This window comes from Solanum verrucosum, unplaced genomic scaffold (genome assembly GCF_900185275.1).
Source record: "Solanum verrucosum unplaced genomic scaffold, falcon-dt-bn FXZP01000120.1, whole genome shotgun sequence".
NCBI lineage: Eukaryota > Viridiplantae > Streptophyta > Magnoliopsida > Solanales > Solanaceae > Solanum > Solanum verrucosum.
The window spans coordinates 317,411-338,202 of NW_026020714.1; the positions used below are offsets into that span (position 1 = coordinate 317,411).

Genomic DNA, 20,792 nt, shown 5'->3' on the forward strand with positions numbered 1-20,792 from the left:
AACATTGCCAAGAAGGTGAATTGTTGATAAATTCTTAATTAAGGAACTCTTGTAGCTTTCATTGCAAATAGAATACAAGTACATAAAGCACATACAAACATTACCAAGGAGATTGCTTCTACAAAATGTTCATACAAACATTCTTCTACAAAATGTGCAGAAACAATTATTGAAGTTTGAGTAGACTTGAGAAGAGTACAAAACAACAACATATCCATAGTAACTCCACAGCTCCTAATATTTTTACTGTGTAGTAATTTTATAACAAAGGGGTGTCAGTCGACAACCCTCAAGTATATGTGGCGCCGCCACTGGAGGGTAAGATGTACGAAGACCTTACCCCTACATTTGTGGAGTATAGAGGTTGTTTCTGATTAGACTTGCAAAAATATTACCAGATGAATGCAGTGACCCAATTGTGGGTGATCTCTTACTTCCAAGGAATAGGTCTTTAACAAGTAACAGCTAATGAAAAATTCACATCTTTTTTTTTTTTTCTAAAGGCCTGTCAAATGGGAAGTCATTGCAGAAAAACAAAGAAGTCACAAACAGATGTATTCCCCAATTCTTTGCTGGGGAATGGGAGCTTGGTTCTCTCTTAAGTTGTACAATTTAAATGTCGTGGACATTGTAACGAGCAGCAAATACTCTATAGGACAAAATCTCACCCCCGAAAAACAAAAAAAAAGGGTGGAGCCTGAAAGGGGGGCATCATCCCCCAATACAAAAGGCAAAGTTGTTTGAATGAAATAGTAAATGTGAAGACTACAAGATTACTGTGTCTTTGGTAACGGAAGCAAGCAATCATATACCCGTTCCATCCGTGATGTAATCCTGAGTTTATGTGCAGTTTGAAGATCTGGTTTCGCCAAGTCAATGATATCCTGCCTCAAACTGTTCACATGTAAATGTCATTAGAGTAATAAAATTTTAGAAAATATATTTTGAAAATCCATGACAGACAAGTATGGGTTAAGATAAATGATGAAGAGAAACAAACCTTATCCATTCACCAGTCGCCCTTGCATGTCCTTCCACAGCACAGTATAAGCGATCCAGATAATATAATGCCAACCCCAACATGCATTGAACATCTTTTTCCTGAGGAGTTCGGGGAAAAGACGAAAAAAGTGAATAGGAGAACGAAAACAAGAACAACTCCAAGCTATGGCAGCATTACATGCAAGCACCAAGTTTTTATCTAACAAACTAACTGGAGAGCAAAAGATATTTAATGCATTACTGTTAGGGAGAAAGGGAATAGGATTGAGTAAACGGTTCCAATTTACTGGATGAAAATAGATTGCAGGATAGCGGAAGAAATATGAGATTATCAAATGCGCAAATACTATTGTACAAAGATTTAATAAAGGTGCTGGTAAAGTTCAAAGGGCCTTACTTGTCCTTGCTCTTTGCAGCTTTCTAATTGCATAATCTTTCTCTCTACTTCCACAATTAGCAGTCGTCGTTGAATTCGGGCAACCCTTCCCCTGCCTTCTGCTTTCTTATCCTGATTATATTCAAGATTTAATGGTGTTATATGATTTCGCACAGCATGGCTATCTCTTAAATGAGAGACCTCTATTAACCATCATATTATCATATATATCGACCAGTAAATGTTACTATTTCCTTTCTTGATAGTTTCAACTAATACTCACTTCCTCATGTCAATAGCATTAGAAGGGGAAAAGAGAAATGAAGAAAATATCCGCTGGAGTTGTTCTGAGCCACAGTTGAGTCCACTTTTTAGGTTTTAAATGGAATGGAAAGTGCCCAATCCAGAGGATCTAACAATTGTGTGCAATAATGAAGAATTCATCATTGTGTAATATCATAGAAACTGTTTCTGTGAATTGCATAACAAGCCACCCTCATCAGAAAACTCCTACCCCAATCTCCTTCCCAAGTGAACTCTTTCCGATCTTTTTCTATGATGACATCAGAAGTAGGTTCTCTTATTGCCTCCCATAATCCAGTACTCTCTCTGGCGAACTCTGAATCTATGACCAACCTCTCCTTCAATAATCTTAAAACAAACAGGATAACAGAAGTAGTGGTAGTAGCCGAACCAGCTGATATAGCTCATCAAAAGTAGAGGCTTCAAGAACTGCGTGAATGGAGAGTGGGGGGAGGAGAAGAAGGTCCTTATACAAAATAGCATGCTTAATAAGTGTGGGAATAGAACCCTGTTCCCGCTCTCCCCAGAGTCCTCCTCTTTGTCTCTCATGTGACAAAAATCCTTATCCCTTTTACAATTATTTTTAATGGAATATTATATATGACACAAAAATTCAACTTTTTAGTCCTTCAGGCTTCTTGCAATTAATTTGTCTTCTTATATGTTTCTAAAGTGATAATGGCTTCAAACTTGTGATGCTGTACTGATCTGCCTTAGGGTATTCCTGATCAGTTTACTGAATATGACCTCAAGAAAAAGGAGGGGGCGCGGAAGATTCAGGAGGCTATTAAATATTCATCACGTTACTGTGAGATCAATTCTTGGATGGAAGTCATAGTTATGTCCTACATACACACAAAACGAAAACAAGCTACTTTACCTGTTTAAACCAAGCGCGCACCAACATGATCACAATAAGAGAGAGGAAGAAAGCGGGCAAAGCAGCTAAAATAGCAAAATTGATTTCATTGGCCCTAAGAATTTGATCCAGCTCCAGCATAGCCCTGTTTTAAAAATATGAAAATCAGAGAAGAAAGCAATAAACACCTTTTACTCTCAGAAGTTATGACTTCAGGACAAGAATATCAGTTGCTCTCACTCACTCTTCAATGTCAAGCTTCAGCTTCTGAACCTGAAATGCAGAAAAAAAAATGTTACATGCCAAAACCAGAAAGAATTGACTGCTAGTCTGCAACAGAGTGGAGTATATTTACCTGGATAAGAAGAGCACGAGAAAGCTCTCCAGAAAAAAGATTTTGAATTGGATGCATCAGTTCCTTCTCATACCTAAAGTGAAAAGCTAGCTTACTTAATAACAACAACAACATAGACAGGTAATCCCACAAGTGGGGTCTGGGGAGGGTGGTGTTTACATAAACCTTACCCCTACCTTGTGAAGGTAGAGAGGAGCAAGCTTACTTAGAAGAGAGACATAAAAGAACACACCTAGTTGTACGGTGGACCAAACTGCTAGTAATGTGAGCAAAAAATTAATCTGATTCAAACATGGTCTGTTAAGCATATATTACAACTATGCAATAGACTTGTATCATTGCTTTGGTTAAACATTCAACAAATACCAGGAAAGCAAACAAAATTATTTGAAGCAAGCTGAAAGTAAAAAGTTAAAGATTCTGTATAACATCAGAAACCCTTGTCAGTTAACTAGAGATGACAAATAGCTGGTCCATCCAGTCATCATACCCAAAAGGTTAAATTCATTCAAGAAAAACATCCTGCAGTTTTTCAACAATGAAAACCTCTTATACCTCCACAATAGAACCTGTAATTGTCTGAGCAGGCAAGCAGTACAGACAAATTCATGGAACATGAGAAGTACTACCAATACAATAAAGTTGCATGGATAATTGCTTCCGGAAGAGGATGAGGACCATTGGATAAACTATATAATATCAAAATTAAGCATGCCTCTTCTTTTTTCTTTTGTTTATAATGAAAAAATACTTAATGTGCATTTTTTCTTATGCAACAAGAAGAAGTTTATTATCTTTGTCTGATTATCAGTTTCATAGACAAAAATGAGGCAGGAAAAGGGTTCAGCATTCACAGTAGGTCCTTTCCGTGTGAGAAGGAAACAAAGGATGTACATTAACTTCTTTTGCACTGTCAAGTGACCAAACAGATCTGGGACATGTTTCTTAACCTATTTGGGGAGGTGTAAGTGATGCTAAAATCAGTTAGGAGCTTATATGGTGCTACACATCCACACTCCACCATCCTCATTGTCCCATCTATTAACCTTCGAGTTCTAATGACAAAAATCAAATGCTCCCAGCATCGAAAATTCTCCTTCCTACACAAATATTATGTTACCCTTTCTGATTGTATCTATTCCCTAAATTGTAGTTCCTCATCCCCAAAAAAATAGAAACTAAAGATACATGTGATATAAGCAATGCAAAACCTGTATAGCCAGCACCTCATAGCATCCAAAAAGATCAAAATAAAACATGCAAGTACTTCCTTAAAAATCTATAAAGTGACAAGGGAGAAAAATGAATCTATTAGTTTACAACCATGACGTGCAACGGAAGGAAAATAGCATCCTCTACAATGAGTACTAACTACTATTATACAATCCCTACATATTAAATAAGCAGCAAACAAAAACAAAAGGAAGCCATACCTCATCATTACTATTTCAAGCATTTCCTGGTCTGTTGCATTTGGTGGAGCCTTCTCACCCTTCGTCTGCTCAGTGAAAGCTTGCAACATTCTGTAAACCAAAAACACCGTAACAGGTTTATCCCATAGCACTAAATGCATAAAACAACTCACTTTCTGCACTTACGAAAAGAAGATAACAAGCTAAACAGCATGCATAACACTCCATTAAAGAGTGACAGACCAAGAAGCACCCCTAGAGCATCATACTGACCATGAAGCAGGCTGGTGTCTTTCAACAAGGACCACATAGAATATTCTACACAAAATGTTAAAGAAAACGCAAATGGAATACACACATCGAGCTTCTTAAGAAAATATATAAAGAGCTTGTCCAAGTTAGAACTTTCTTCTCCCCACAAGATTACTTTTTGTCAATTGCTAAGAATTGTGAGCAGCAAAAGCAATTTTAAAAAAAAAAAAAAAATTGGGGGTGGGGGAAGGGGAAATGGGGTAGGGGATTACAATGTGAGGAATCGAACCCTCACCATTAAGGTGGGAGTTCAGGTAACCAACCAACTAAGCTACTAAGATTCCCCGCAAAAGCAGTTCAAACCCAAAGAATAAATGGCTTATAAAGAAGTCTACTAACTTATCAATACCTTTGTAAGAATTAAAGATTGAATTACAAATATTATAAAAGAGACTCATGATGAAACAGTTTAAAAAAAAAAATCAATTTCAATAAACTAACCTGTGTAGAGAGTCGGCAGTTAATTGCACTTCTTCAGGTTCCATTGCACCCTTCTGCCTCTTCCGGAATGTGTAGAAAAGATCATCCCTTATAGAGATGAGCTGGTGAAAAGAAGACATACAACCAAACATTTACCGATGACAATCAGGGTAGTTTATCACCAAAACCTTAACTAAACCTGATGAGCCAACTCATATTAGCCAAAACATAGAAAACAGATTAAAAGATTGGTCATTTGAAAGTCCATCATGAATGGAAGGATCATTAGATAATGCAAAATCTCATATACATCTAAAAAGATAAATGAGAACTGAAATGCAAGATGGAAACATATCAGTCGAAGTGCCGAACAGCAGTGACCAGTGACGAAAGAAGTATTTCTTAGCAAGCATGATGAGACAAACAAAAAAAGAAAAGAAAAGGTGTATATTCTCCAAGTGAAATATTCATGTGCAATATTAAGAATCTACATGATGGAAAAAAAAAGATCTCTTGACCTAACATCAACAAGAAAGAAATCAGTATAGTCCTAAAATTTACAGACTATTACAGAATGAAAAATCAAATCAAGGTTTGTGCTCTCATTAAAATTTGAAGAAGTCATATATATAAGCAATTAAGAAATATGTCCAATCCTATTTATGCACATTATAGATGTAGAGGACTTATAGAGCCCAACAAATTTGGCATTGAGGCATAGTTGTAATGACATAAGCACTCTAGAAAAGATTCCTATTGGAGAATCCATCCGAAAAGAGTTCTTCAAAGAGAAGTTGCAATACACATTTTTATGGTAATGCAAAGAAAATGTTCTAATTACAAAGGTGAGAGTTGATCTTGCCACATCATTCTTATTGTACAAGTTGTATAGTATAACATACATCAGAGCCTTCAACCAAAGAGGAAATCATGTTGAAGGGTGCAGTCAGAGCAAATACAAATTGAAAAGCCAATTTGAACTCAAAATGTTGATAAACGATTTGCATTATCTTTTTCTTTTTTCAGATCAGTTAGATACTAGAAGATAGTCATAACAATTAAATCCTGCAAAGTCATATTATTAATATCCCAAGTATTTGTGCAAATAAATGTTTTCATATTTTGGTTGGCATCAGTAGAAATGTGTGACCATCTCATTTAAAAGCTTAAACTATTAGAGAATGACACTTTTAATATTTATTTCAGGTTTCAAAACTCCCCCTCAAGTCCGGGCCTGATTCTTTTTCTTGGATCAAGCACGTGGCCTATTTTTATTGATGGGTGGCAATAAGACTTGAACCAAGGATCTCTGCCTATTCTAATACCAAGTGGAAATCTCGCACATCTAAAAGCTTAAGTCGTTAAAAAGCGAACACTTTTAATGTTCATTTAAGGTGTTTAACATCATAAATTCCAACTCTCATCTTATTCATGGATGGTTTCAAAAATACAAGGAAAGTCCACTTGAATACACATGATAAAGAACGAGCAACCAACCATGGGGAGATTCATATAAATCTTCACTGGCTTGATAAATTCCCAGTCTAGCATCATGAGAATACTATAAGCTTTTACACAAAAAACTCAAATCCTGACAATCCCCCTATCTATACAATTCCAATATTTCCAGTACCATTTCTCAAAAAAGAAAAGAAAAACTCAAATCCTGACTCCACGTATGAGTTACAACACAACCCCATGGTGATATTGGATCTGCATATCAGTCGACTATTAAAATGCTAATGCTTCATCTTTTCTTTTGATAGAGTTAAAAGAAATGCAAATGCTTTGTCATTCCAATATCTTGAAACGCATTTCCACTACAATTGTAACTCCATGAAATTCCTCAGCATCCTCCACAATCTTAAGGATGAAATTCTAATCCTCATAATTAATTTGCAGTAACAAAACAATTGGAAACCATTTATGGAGGACTGCACACATGGATCATGAGAATATAGGAAATCTCCTGAGGACATTTGAGTGTTGACAGAATTAATCATGATAAGCAAAGAGTGCTGACAGAATTAACCATGACAAGCAAGAGTGTTGACAGAATTAACCATGATAAGCAAAGTCCAGTAGGAACTCAGGAAATAGTATTCAACTTCAATTATTACAGATAGGATCTGAATGCAAATATAATAACTAGGGGCAGCTTACCGGTTGCTCTACATGGTCATTCCAGAAACTAACTGTTGACTCCTTTGCCTCACGGATCCAATTGTCGATGTCAGAGCTTCCTACTAAACTGCTATGGCGAAGTAACCATAATGAACAGATAGAGATGCCCACAATCCCACAAGTATAGGGTATCCAGTATCGAGTAACTCTTCTGGGCTTCCGATGAATTGTAACCTTCAAAAAGTAATGGCAAACAAACAATCCTCAAAAGATGAGTCAAATTTACAAAAATATTCTGATAACATACATTGCACTTTGTGTTGTATTCCTCAACATGCACACTCATGTACTTCAGCTATACATATCTCAGTTGACAACTAATGTCATGGCCTGACAGTTACTATATACAGCTGTAACACCTCGGAAGCTCCTAAGATCATAACAGGCTTTGGAATCGAAATGACAGATATCAGCACCAGAAAGGAGTTTGTACGGACCCATTCACGGACCATGAAAGGGACCACGGGCCGTGAAGGGATCCGTGGAAGCGAACTCAGAAGTTGGAAAGTTGAGGCGAGTTTCATGGAAGGGTCCACGGATCGTGAAAGCTTACACAGACCGCGTACCGGTCCGTGAACCCGACCCCCAAGGACCCATGAAGCCTGGTCCTTCACGGACACCTGTACAGTCTGTGGAAGGTTACACAGGCCATGGACAGGTTCGTAGAAGTTGACTTTCAGAAACCCAATTTCCCCTCCTGTTCACGAGCACCTTCACGGACCGTGGGGGCCTCCTGAAAGGTGTTCCGGCAGTTTTAAGTCATGGCTATTTTAGTGCTTTCCCACTCTTTTAATCTTGTTGCTATGCAGTTTTGGCCTATTCTAAGTAGGTATAACTAATTACTAAGACCTAACCACTCCATTCCCTCTCATTCTCTCAAAATCAATTTCTTCTCTCCCAAGGCAAGATCAAGAGCTCCAAGGCTTCGAGTCTCCTCTTCCAAATTCAGCTAGGATTCCTATCAAGGTATGTGGGAACTTTATCAATGGGTCCTTTTTCACCCATTGAGTCCCAAAGAAACCTCAATTTCTCAAATTAATGATCTTCCTAAATTCTAGGGTTTCATGATTTCTTATCGACTCTTATTCAATTTCAGTTTTTCTTTATGATTGATCTTATTATGCATGAATTGATTATAATTCAAGGTTTTCAATGATATTTTCATAAATCCATGATATGCAGGTATTTTCATGATCATAATTATGCTATTTTCACATGCAAGCTTCATGTTATGATTTTTATGAGTAAGGATGCTTTCAGATAAAGTACCATTCAGTATATATGATTATCATGATTTAGATGTTTTCAAATAAAGTATCTCTCGGATTATGTTATGTTATCATGATTTAAAGAGTTACTCAGATTATCAGATTTTCATGAATGATACAATATTATTAGATTATTTTTTTTGTTTTTTGAGAATGGTAACTTTTTCTTCTATTTATCCACAGGTATACTACATCAATATTATTAGATTATTACTGTTTCTAAATTTATGCATGTTTTTTCGTAGGTAGTTTACTTAGCACCGAATGGACCTAAGGATGACTCACCCGTTAGTAGAGGCATGAGACTTTTAGTAACAATCTCTTTGTCCCAGAACTACATGTCCCCATAGGTCTTTGTCTCAGATAGACATTAGCTAGTGGATCCACCTTAGCTCAAGTTTCATGGTCCTTGCCTTGGCAAGTAGGGCACTCTCTTTTCGGTGTGGGAGCAGTACACTGTACTCCGTGTTGTAGCTCACATGGTTTATGTTGGTTAACTGTATCTCCCACATTATGATATGATTTTCAGATATTGCATGACCTTGTACTATGTTTTCCGATTCAGATTATCAGTTTTCACGTTGTGTTTACTTGGTCTTTTTTTTTTTTTTCTTTTTTTTTTTTTTTTTTGAAAAGGTAACTTGTATTATAAACACAGGAATACTCAGGATGTATTTCAGTAATACTTACAATCAGAAATACAAAAGTGTTGTTGTTTTCCTATGAACTCCTTAAGGACTCTAACATACTAGTGATATCCTCATCTTCATGAGGATATTCATGTTTACACCAAAAATAGAAAAGAGCTAAACATTTCAGCTTCATCTTCTCCATAGAGCAGCTCTTGTTCTCAAAACATCTTTGATTCCTTTCCAGCCAAATAGTCCACTTAGTCATTGCACTAGCATGTTTTACAGACTTATCATGTTATCATGTCATGTTTATGCACTTCCCCCATTCGCAGTACATTTTGAGTATTGACCGCATACTTTTCTGCCTATATTGTTTCATAATATAGGTTCTAATGCATCTCATCATGCTCATGGTTAGTACAGGATCCCTTCAGCTTGCACTGTTTTGTTGAGTCCTCATGGATCAGGGACATACCTTCTTATGCTCATATTCAATATTATCTTTCAGTTTCAGATTATTCGAGTGAGCTAGGGACTTGTCCTAGTAACTCACTTATGTTTAGAGGCTTTTCAGACATTAGTTTTCCACGTATGATTGTCGTGTATCAGATTCTCTCTTATGATATGTTAGACTTAACTCTGCTCATCAATTTACTATGTTTATGTATGCTATCTTAGTGTCATGCTATGTCATGTCTAGGGGTAGACTTGGGTCATGATAACAGCATCCCGTTTCACTTTAAATACAGTGGTGAGTTGATAATCTGATAACGATGAAACCAAATCCATTGCTAAAGATAAAAAGATGACCACATCAGGAAGAAAGAAAAGGTAAAGCTATCTAATTACAAGTCCGTAGGGAACTCTTACAATGGCAGCTAGATAGGTGTTCAATCTGTCCACATTTTGGTAGATCAAATTGATAGCATCTCTAGTCTCACAATCAGTCCATTGAGACCCTTCTTGATTAACTTCTGGAAGTTTCTCAAATATCAATGGAAAAGAATAGCTTTCATCAACAGAAGAGCTTTGCTGCAGAATAAATTAATGGAAAATGTCAAAAAACAAAATTGACAAACATGTAGCTGGCAAAACAGCCATTTTCAAACATTTTAGGTGGGGAACTTCTATGTTACACAAAAAAAATTCTTCACCTGGCGCACTGCATGAAAATGTCCAATTGATGCCTCCAATTTCAGAAATAGATCATTCATATCAACCAATAATGATGATAATGACTTCTCAGAATCCTTGACCAATTCCTCACCAACCTTATCAACCTTCATGTAGATCTATATATATGCAGGAAAGACATGAATTGAGCATTTATTCCTCACCAGCTTTGTCAGAATGAAAAATATGGTCCATAAAAGTAGTGTTATCAAAAGCGAAAGCGAAGATGCATACCAAGTGTTTGTTGGAGCTTTAAGTGCAACAAAAAATCATATTTTAGTAAAGAAGTCACAGATAGATAAAAATACATATGTAATGCAAGAAAAAATAATTATCGACATGAATAATAAAAATAATAATACAACAACATACCCCGTCAGTCCCGCAAATGGGGTCTGGGAAGGTGGGGTGTACATAGACCTTACCCCTACTTTCATGGGGTAGAGAGGTTATTTCCTATAGACCCTTTCGGCTCAAGAAAATTGTTTTTGGGTACTGCTAGAACACCAAAAATACAAATTCTTGATACATTTGTTCTTGTCTAGAAATCTGCAACCTCGTTCCCTCTAAACATGCCTTGTTCCTTTCCAGCCATACAGTCCACAGAATGCAAATAGGAATAGTCCTCCATATGTGCTTCAAGTTTCTTTTAATTCTTGGAGACTGCCATATTTCCAAAAGATTATTTATCTTTTATGGTACAACCAAAGAAACAGCGATTATGTTGAAGGGAAGTTCCTAGCATTGTCTTGCTAAGCTACATTGCTGCAATGTAAGAAAAGATGCTCCTTGTGTCTTGTTCTTTGTCACAAAGGAAACATCTGTTGCACAAAGATAAACCTCTCCTTTGTATATTGTTCTGAGTTAAACAAGCATGCTTAGCTGCTAACCAACCAAAACAGGCTACTTTCACAGATGCCTTGGTTTTCCACAACATTTTCCAAGGCCAATTTGGAATCCTCTGACTGTTCTGTTGTAATAGCATTCCATAGCAATTGTTAACTGAAATATTGATATCCTGTGGTTGAATCAAACTAATCTGTCTACATGATTTGATCTATTGAACATAAACTATCCAACTCCTAGTCATTCGAGCTTCTTTTGAAAATAATCTGCCAACCTAAGCTTGAATTCAAATATGAAATATATCCATCTTTGTTTCACAGCACAGTTAAATTCTTAAAACTCTCCTCTCCATTCCAAGTTTCAAGCCAATATTTAATTTCTGCACCACTACCAACCTCCAGCCTTGTATACTGAAGAAATTCATCCCACCATCTTATTTTCTTCCCGATTCCACCAGAAGTAAATCTAGTATTTCTAAAAGACTAAAACATGGGTGCACCACTAAAAAGGGAGGAGAAAAAAGTATTAAGTGGGAATTGATCCATGTTCCTTTAGTGTAAATAACTCAGCTTTCATAACAGAAACAGAAGCAGACGCAATCAAAAGAAAGCTTGGACTGAATGGCCAAATGCACCAATTAGTCTTTTTGAAGCATGGATGCCAGACTGCCAGCACATAATATTTGATCAATTCTAGACAATATGTACATAAATACCTAGTTTGGCGGAGAAACCATAGGTTGACGTGCACTATAAATTAGCCTATAAATCCGCACATAGATTCCCCCACCATTTTCTAATGGTGCTGGGTTTTGCTAACATCCCTCCTTTTCACCATAAAGTAGTCTTTTACTTGGCCTTTTACTCCCAGGCATGAATACCAATGCACTTTCTCTGTCCTACTTTCTAGGGCAGTAGAAGACCATTTTTCTGGCAGCAACCACCAGAATCTCAGCCTTTTCTTTCTAAGCCAACAATTATCACCCACTGTGATAATTGCTACACACCTTAGCGTAGGATGGAAGAGAACAGAATTTATTTCAACTCTGGGTTCAAGTCATTCGACATCACTAGATGGAACTCGAGCAAGTCTGAATGATATGAATGGGTTGAAAGAAGTAGAAAGATGATGAGGAGGTCAGTTATGATTCCCATCTATTCCATCAATGATTCCCATCTAGCATTAATACAGAAAATGTTACTTTTGGCCAGATTAATTCTCAACCCAGAAACTGCCTCAAAACATAGCAAAACCCCTCTCACATACAGTATTAGAACTCTATCAGCCACAGAAAATAGATGGGAATCATCTGCATAAAGGATATTGTTAAGCATCATACTATCCTGATCATTTCTTCCAATTTTTGGACCCCTTAACCAACCTAGAGTTTATGCTTTTTTTCAACATCGTACTGCCCAAATTTCCAGAACCAAGACAAATAAATAAGGTGGCAGAGGGTTCCCCTGCCAAAGTCCTCTCTGAGAACTGAAATTTTATGTGAGGGTCACCGATAATTAAAATGGAGAATTTTACTGTTGAAATACATAATTTGATCCATCCTGTCCATAACTAAAGTGCATCAGTCTCAATAAATTCAACAGGCATTGACAATTGACATGGATGTATGCCTTCTCTAAATCAAGCGTACATGCCACCCCTTTTTGTCTTCCTTCTCAAAAGTTTATCAAAGGCTCTCATTTATTGCTTCTAGCTATATATTATTTATTGTTGCCATACCTAAAGACAGCCCATGGGCACTGAGATGTAAACTTAAGTGTCATCAAAGTTAAGTGAAGTGCCCAAGCTATGGTGCACACAGCAGGGGGGGGGGATGGTGTTTCGAAGCGAGACATCTTTTATAGGGACAGTTGAGAATGTAAAGATATAAACTGATATAAGGAGGATATGAGAAATTGATGGAAGTTATCTCAATAGGAATATTGTCACTATTTAAAAGAAAAAACAAAGCAAAGCAATTTGGTATGAACAATGGGATATGAACTGATAAAGAATTGCACTGTCAAATGTCTTGTAAACCAAATAGGAGAATCAAAATTGAAGGATACTCTTGGATGAATTACAGTATCCAACTGGAGCCTAAACTCGAAATGCTTCAATTCCTATCCTCTGGTTAGAAGCCCAACAACTAAGTAGGTATCTAAACAACTCTTCAACTTCTCATTTTCCTTTAAACACAATCAAATAAATGTACAGGAACCAGTACGGAATGAGAAAATCAGCAAAGGAAACATTATTACAACATCAAAGAAAAGAACTAATGAAATAAACTACCAAATAACGTTACATGATTAATTTTCACATGTACTAAGGCAAAAGCAACTAACCTGTGCCAAAAATGTAGCCAAATGATATCTTAAGCTACTCAAGAAATTTATCCTCTCAGATATATATGAAGATGCCAAACAATATGTATGTTGCATCCCAGAACCTTCACCAACACAATCGCTTAACAATTGAGTTGTGCCATTGAAAAAAGCATATGGTCCTCTCTCACATATCATGAAGTATGCTCTTTTAGCATTTGATCCCTGAAACCACACATACATAACAAATTTAACTTGAACTGCCTTAAAAAAGATAGTATGAAAATAAAAAAAGAGCAATCCGGAGCGCTAAAGCTCCGGCTATGCGCGGGGTCAAGGGAAGGGCCGGACCACAAAGGTCTATCGTTTGCAGTCTTATCCTACATTTCGACAAGAGATTGTTTCCACAGCTTGACCCCATGACCACCTGGTCACATGGAGGCAACTTTACCAGTTAAAAGAGATTGCATGTATTGTTTCAAATTAACAAAATAGCTAACCTGTGCTTTAGATTGCCAATATTCTAAATTCTTCTGGATGTAATGCATATTTAGAAAGATGCACTCCATAATGTCCTCCAAAACACCAACAGTTCTAGATGCCTCACAAACAGCCCTGCATCTCAGTTAGCTTAGAAACTTTACTTATGAACAAAATGTTCTCTCAGATATCCTTCACTTCTAAAGATAAAAAAACAAAAAAAACAACCCGATGCACTAAAGCTCCCGCTATGCACGGGTCCGGGGAAGGGCGGAGTTTATTGTGCACAGTCTAAAGCTGCATTTCTGCAGGAGGCTGTTTCACTATAGTCATATAAAATGTTAATTAAAGAGATTTCAGAGACTTACGTAGAAGATTCAGCAGAGGAAGGGAAAGGAAGGGGGAGAGAGGTCTTTCTACGACGTCGTTTACTGGTGCCTGAGCTGCCACGGTAGAAATTGGAAATCCTGCTGAGGAAATTCGAGTAGGAAGCCGCCGGAAAGTAACTGGAAATTCGATTCGAAAGGTAATCAGTGTATACGGAGATAGTAGGTTTTAGGCCCTTGGCGGCGTTTTCCGGCGGAGAATCCATCGGTGAGTTCAGTGAGTTGACAAACGCCGGTGATCGGAAAGTATGCACGTACTATTTTTACAAAAAAAGAAAAAGGCAATTTGATTCTTTTCAATTAGTTCTCTTTACTGAAAAAAATAATAAAAAGGAAGTTTCTCTTTTATTTACATTAGGAAAAAATCTTAAATTCAAAATAATTTAATATACTTCTCTTTATTTGAGAAAAAAAAATGGATATAAAAGATAATGTAATTCCTTTTCAACAAGCATATATTTTAATTATTCACGATTAGTTATTTCAAAATTGTTACTTCATTCTTATTATGTGATAAGAATAACGCTATAATATTTAATTATTAATTCTAAAATAAGTTATTTAGCGATTTTATCTCAATCAAACATGAAAGAAACTTATTCTAAAATCAATCTTGGAACTAGTTATCTCTTATCCTTAGTATCAAACGAACCTTTAATTCCTAATTGACATTCATTATTAACTTTAGTCATTTTACAATACATTATGTTAGTGAAAACTTACAAGATAACAAAAATACAAGATTACAATTGAAAATAAATCTCTTAAGGCTGAGGCGCGGATATCTCGCTCTCTTTAAGGAGATTCAAGCCCACTGCAACAAATGTTTTCACTGGTCCAACAGTAGTCCTTCTTGACTTGTCCCCTCTAGGATACAACAGTCTTAACACAAAGTATAACTCAACAACTCTGGACAAGAGTTGAGTCCAAAGCTCCACAAAAAGAAACACCTCCCTTCAACTAATAAGAACTCTTTTTTTGACAAACCTTAAAGACTCTATATTTCTTGTTGTATTGTGTGTATCAAACCAAATGAAGACCACCACTATTTATACTAGAAGAAGTTTTCCTAGCAATGAATAGGAAGATAATGGTATAGTAAATAGTGAAGATAAATGACCTAGAGGTTACAAAGAATAATGGAGGAATAAAGAGTGAGATAATGGAGAAGTAATGGTCATAGTTGACCACTACTCATTCTGCCAAGAAACCCAACAGACAAGTACCATTACACATTCACTATACGTTTGACACATGATAATAAAGATGACATCAAATGTCATCAACTGCCAAACGGTAGTAACGCAACTAATGTGTTATTAGGCAGAAAGCAAATGGCATTTGCAAAGTATAATAATATTAAAAGATATAATAATATTAAAATGCCACAACACATTATTTATAGGTTCTAACACCTTCTTTGGACGATTGTTACACATTGTATTGTTAGTTTATAACTTTATATATAATATACTAGTAAAACTACCTGCGCTTCGCGCGGGAATTTAATATCACTGAATTTATAAAATAATACTTAAAACCTATGAGTCATTAAAACTAAAACATTATATTATCTTACATACAAGATTACATATAACAAACATTAATAATGTACGTAAATTTTTTTTTGAATATGTTAACAAATTTTTGAATTTTTTCCATAGACATATATCACAATTGTAAAATCTATGCAACTTAAATGTGTTCTTGTTCTTACGAAATGCCTTTGTGTATATATATTCTTATTTTATTTTATTTTTTTCTTTTAATATTGATTAAAGAACCAATGATTTATTATTTCCTGAATAATTCATTCATTAGATGTTCTTGAGTTATGTGATAATGACAAATAATAGTATAGATATTTAAGGAATTTTTTTACTGTACCTTCAACAATTTCATGATCAGTAGAGAAAACTTGTGTGGATACTCAATTAACATGTGTTGTTTAATCTGTACTAGCAAATACTTATAACAATAACTTTGCAGAAACATAAACAACAAAGTTTAAAACATGTACTCAAAAACAACAATTAATAACATAAGCATAAATTAATGACTGTAAAAAACATATTAGGATCTATAACAATAGGATGAAACAGAAAGGAAAAATTGTACACGAATATTTAATTGTGCAGGTTAAGAAGAAGAAGTTCAAAATTTTCATTGTTTTAAAATGAGAGAAAATCCCTCTATTTATAGCTAGACAACAAAGGATAGTATGAATAAATGTTTATTGTGTCTTATCGGAAAAGTCACAACTCTTTGAAAAAGTTACAACCCTTCGAAAAGGTTATAACCTTTCATAAAAGACACAACTTTTCATAAAAGTCGCAACTCTTCATAGAAGTTACAACTTTTCATAAAAGTAGCAACTGTTCATATAAGTCGCAACTGTTCATAAAAGTCACAACTTTTCATTAAAGTCGCAACTTTTCATTAAAGTCGCAACTTTTCATGAAATGGGAAGGCTAGTTTTGTAAATATATAAATTTAAAAAGGAATCATGGTTTGTGGTGGCGCCATGTAGACGGGCCTAAAGTTCTCTTTTATATATATATATGATTGTTGACTTCATCATTAGGTTACTACAATAAGTCTTCTTTTTAACAATTGATATACTTAGTAGGCGTTTGGCCATGCGATACCTATTACGATATGGTATCATGAGATTGAATCAGCGTTTGGACATGAGATTTTACGTTGATTTCATCTCATGATTCCATATTCTCCAAAAACCATGAGATGGAATTATATGGTAATTTCATATCATGATTTGAGATATTTTAATACAAAAATTAATCCACGAGTTTATATTTTGTTAAAACAACCCCACATTTATATCTATTAACCATTTATTTTTTATGTAAATAAAATTTATCATCACATCATTACTTTTTAAAATTTATTATTCTCACCGACATAAAATTTATAATTCTCACCAACATATAGTCACTTTAACTCACACCAACCGATTGTTAAAGTGATGAAATATTTATGATCTATGAGCATGAAAATATAGTTGCGGATGATATTGACCAACAAATGGCTCAAATTAACAATGTTGGTTCGTCTTCTCGATCATGTGATCGAGAAATACAAGTTAAACGTGAGGAAATTTTTCATACTATGTAGGAGGATTATATTAAAGACTAGTACACTACAATTTATGTTCTTTTTTTAAATTAAATTAAAGTTAAATGAAACAATTACTTAAGTGGAGAACAAATAGCTTTGTAATAATTTATTATGTGATTTTATAAATTTTTGTTTATTTGATAAGATTGAATAAACAATTGGGGCTATTTTAATTGTTTTACAACTTATGTGATTTTTATGTTTATGAGAAAATATACAACATAAAAATTTCATATCGCATGTCCAAACAAAACTTCAATTTCATCTCATGATTCCATCTCATGATTCAATATCATGATACCATATTGCATGGCCAAATGGGCCCTTAGTGTAATTATGTTGTTACCCTTCTACAGTTGACTACTTATCTCTATTCTTTTTTATGTTTATCATTCAAATTATTGATATATAATATTATCAACTGAAGAATAATAAAATATATTCAAACATTATATTCATTAAAGAAACAATACAATACAATAAAAATATATTATGAAACCAGTCAAATTAATTATTCAAATAGAGGGTGTGCCAATTCCCCCTAGGTACTACAAAAAAAAAATGATATTCTTATCCAATCCGAGTTTGCTACTCCAATCATTACCAAATCAATAGATAGTCCCCTTAGTACTTCAAGTGTTTATGTCGAGTATAATGTTAATTTCATAATGAATCAATTCCAACGAGAGCCTTTCAAACTAGTACTATTAGTAATCGACTCTATAACTTCTTCAATAAACACTGATTTTTCGATCAAGTTTTGAATAACTTTCTAGCCAGATCATTCCTGCATTTCGAATATGAAGTCTCATACGAAACTTTATAAAAATGTGTTATTAAGATATTAAACCCCTATGATATCTTGTACATATTCCGACGGTTGGTTAAAATAAATTTATTGTGCATAGAGTGCGTTATGACCCGTCACCGCCTAAGGGCGAAAAAGCAAAATTGTATGGGCTAGTAGAGAGTATTATTCAGTGCAAAGCTTTAATTAAACGCGCTCCATTAAATTCGTTGATTGTGACTGACTATTCTTCTTCTTATATCTCTCAAACCCCATTTACAGAGACTCAAAAATGGCGACATTAGGAGGAATTCGTGAAGCTGGAGGATCCGAAAACAGCGTTGAGATCAACGATCTTGCTCGTTTTGCTGTTGATGAACACAATAAGAAACAGGTTCCTTTTTTTTCCCCCTTTTCTCCCTTTGTTTGTGGATGAATTTGATTGTTTTTGTTATTCTGATTTCTACGTGGGTTTTGAAATGGGATTTTTTTGCTATTATCTCAGTTTCAAATTAGGTGAACTCAATTTTACTGCTAAGGGGCAACATCCGTCACTACTTGTCAAGAATGTTTTGTTCCTATTTTTGACAATTATTTAATTTCAACTTTCTACGCGAACATGTTTAATATCACAAGATTCAATTTTTTATGTAGTGTGTTAAATATCGTACCGAATCAAAACGAGACAAACAAATTGAAACACAGAGAGTGATATGATTTGAAAATAATGGAAACCCTTAAGGATCATTTGGTTGGAGGGATTAGGCGAGTTATATCGGTTTAGAATTTGGGATTAAATTAACCTCTTGTTTGATTGAAGGTATTAGCTAAAATCGGTATTAAATATGGGATAAGTTATACAGGTTATAGTTCTAGTTATAATCCCATGGGATAAGAAAGGATATCCGATATGATTATTTTATTCCACCGTCCATATGGAGTATTAAACTCATTATTTTAGTACAAATGGTGAGATAAAATAATCCCGGGACGCCCCCAAGGCCTAGCTCAAGTGGCAAAAGATGGAGGATTTGCGGCTTAGGTCGCAAGTTCAAGCCCCACACCATGCAAAGCGAAGCCTGGTATTTAAGTGGAGAATGATAGAGGGGCGGGCTCATTATCCACCGAGTTTAGAAGGCTGTGATTGGTCTTAAGGGCGGGTCACAAATGAATTTCTCGGTTATAAAAATAAAATAAAAAATAAAAAAAATCCCAGGACTAGCTAATGCCTTAAGCCAAATATGGGATATAGTCAATCCGATATTTTGTAATGACATTATTATAGTTATCTCATGTACCAAACGACCCCTAAGAGCTGAGATTAAAAGAGCTACTTACTTGTGCTATTCAAGGATAAAATTACTTGATTCCTAATTATGTGCACTGTCTGTTTTTGGGAGCTAATTTGCCTCAACAAGTAATAAATTTAGTTTTATCATTTTCAAATGTAGCAATTTTATATTCTGAATAACATCATTTTTAGTAGTAATGGTTATAAAACTTTACTCGCCTTCGAAAACAGCCTCTCTACCTCCACCATGTAAGGATGAGGTTGGCGCACACTCTACCCTCTCTAGACCCTCACTTGTGGGATTTTCAATGGGTATGTTGTTGTTTTAAACTTTTAGTCATACCTATAAAAAGGGGGAAAAAGTGTCTGATGATTTAAACCTTTGAGCTAAGAATATTTCAATCAGAGTTTATCTTTTTGAATCTTGAATGTTGAATTGTTTCTGGTATGGGACAAAGAGAGTGGTTTATAAGTTGATAAACTAATTGAGATAAGCTTGTGCAACTGTTCCAACTTCTATCTTATTTAAGTTTACGCTCTCGAAACAATTCTCATTAGCATGTGGTAGGTGTGATGTGATAGTGGTCATCCGAGAGAGATGAAGAGCTGCATTGATCGAAACTGAAATAACGAAATAAGTATCTTAGTCTTTACTGACTTCGAGGCAAGGATTCATATTTTTACAACTTTGTAAGTCTGTCTATATGTGATTAAGCATGTACAGTGTACAACCTTCGTGTTCTTTGTACTCCGTTATGACTGAGGTTAATTGCTTAGCACTCATGGCTCACTGTTCTTTCTTTTTGAACAATATTGTGTATATCAGAATGCTCTTTTGGAGTTTGGAAAGGTTGTGAATGTGAAAGAACAAGTGGTTGCTGGAACCATGTACTACATAACACTGGAGGCGACTGAAGGTGGTAAGAAGAAAGTCTATGAAGCCAAGGTCTGGGTGAAGTCATGGGAGAACTTCAAGCAAGTTGAAGACTTCAAGCTTATTGGGGATGCTGCTAGTGCTTAACAAGTGCTGAATGATGTACGACTCTTATGTCTGAAAATAAAGCTAAACATGTTTTAGCTTGTTCGTATTTGAATATCATAAAGTAAGTTCATAACTCTATCGTGGATCTGAATTACGGGTAACTATAGCTCTATCTTATATATGATGTTTTGCTTTTCTGTTGCTAATATATCTGAGAAGTATAAGCAATTGCCAGTTTTTTTTATTGTGATGTTAGCATAGG

At 35.2% G+C, this 20,792-nt stretch overlaps 2 protein-coding genes across 2 annotated transcripts; one reads left to right on the forward strand and one right to left on the reverse strand.

Moving 5' to 3' along the window:
- Window positions 1-752: 752 nt before the first annotated feature.
- Window positions 753-14,615, reverse strand: LOC125812560 (protein DGS1, mitochondrial). The gene is made up of 14 exons (XM_049492044.1): window positions 14,315-14,615; window positions 13,967-14,081; window positions 13,488-13,691; window positions 10,278-10,415; window positions 9,994-10,155; window positions 7,203-7,397; window positions 5,061-5,161; window positions 4,329-4,418; window positions 2,896-2,968; window positions 2,785-2,813; window positions 2,562-2,685; window positions 1,400-1,510; window positions 1,001-1,101; window positions 753-894 (listed from the first exon to the last, which is right to left on the reverse strand). Exons 1-14 carry the CDS (start codon window positions 14,536-14,538, stop codon window positions 774-776), a joined length of 1,788 nt encoding a protein of 595 aa, XP_049348001.1. The 5' UTR covers window positions 14,539-14,615; the 3' UTR covers window positions 753-773.
- A 3,848-nt stretch (window positions 14,616-18,463) lies between these two features.
- On the forward strand, window positions 18,464-20,702 carry LOC125812589 (cysteine proteinase inhibitor A-like). Its single transcript, XM_049492082.1, has 2 exons — window positions 18,464-18,651; window positions 20,375-20,702. Exons 1-2 carry the CDS (start codon window positions 18,550-18,552, stop codon window positions 20,567-20,569), a joined length of 297 nt encoding a protein of 98 aa, XP_049348039.1. The 5' UTR covers window positions 18,464-18,549; the 3' UTR covers window positions 20,570-20,702.
- Window positions 20,703-20,792: the final 90 nt, after the last annotated feature.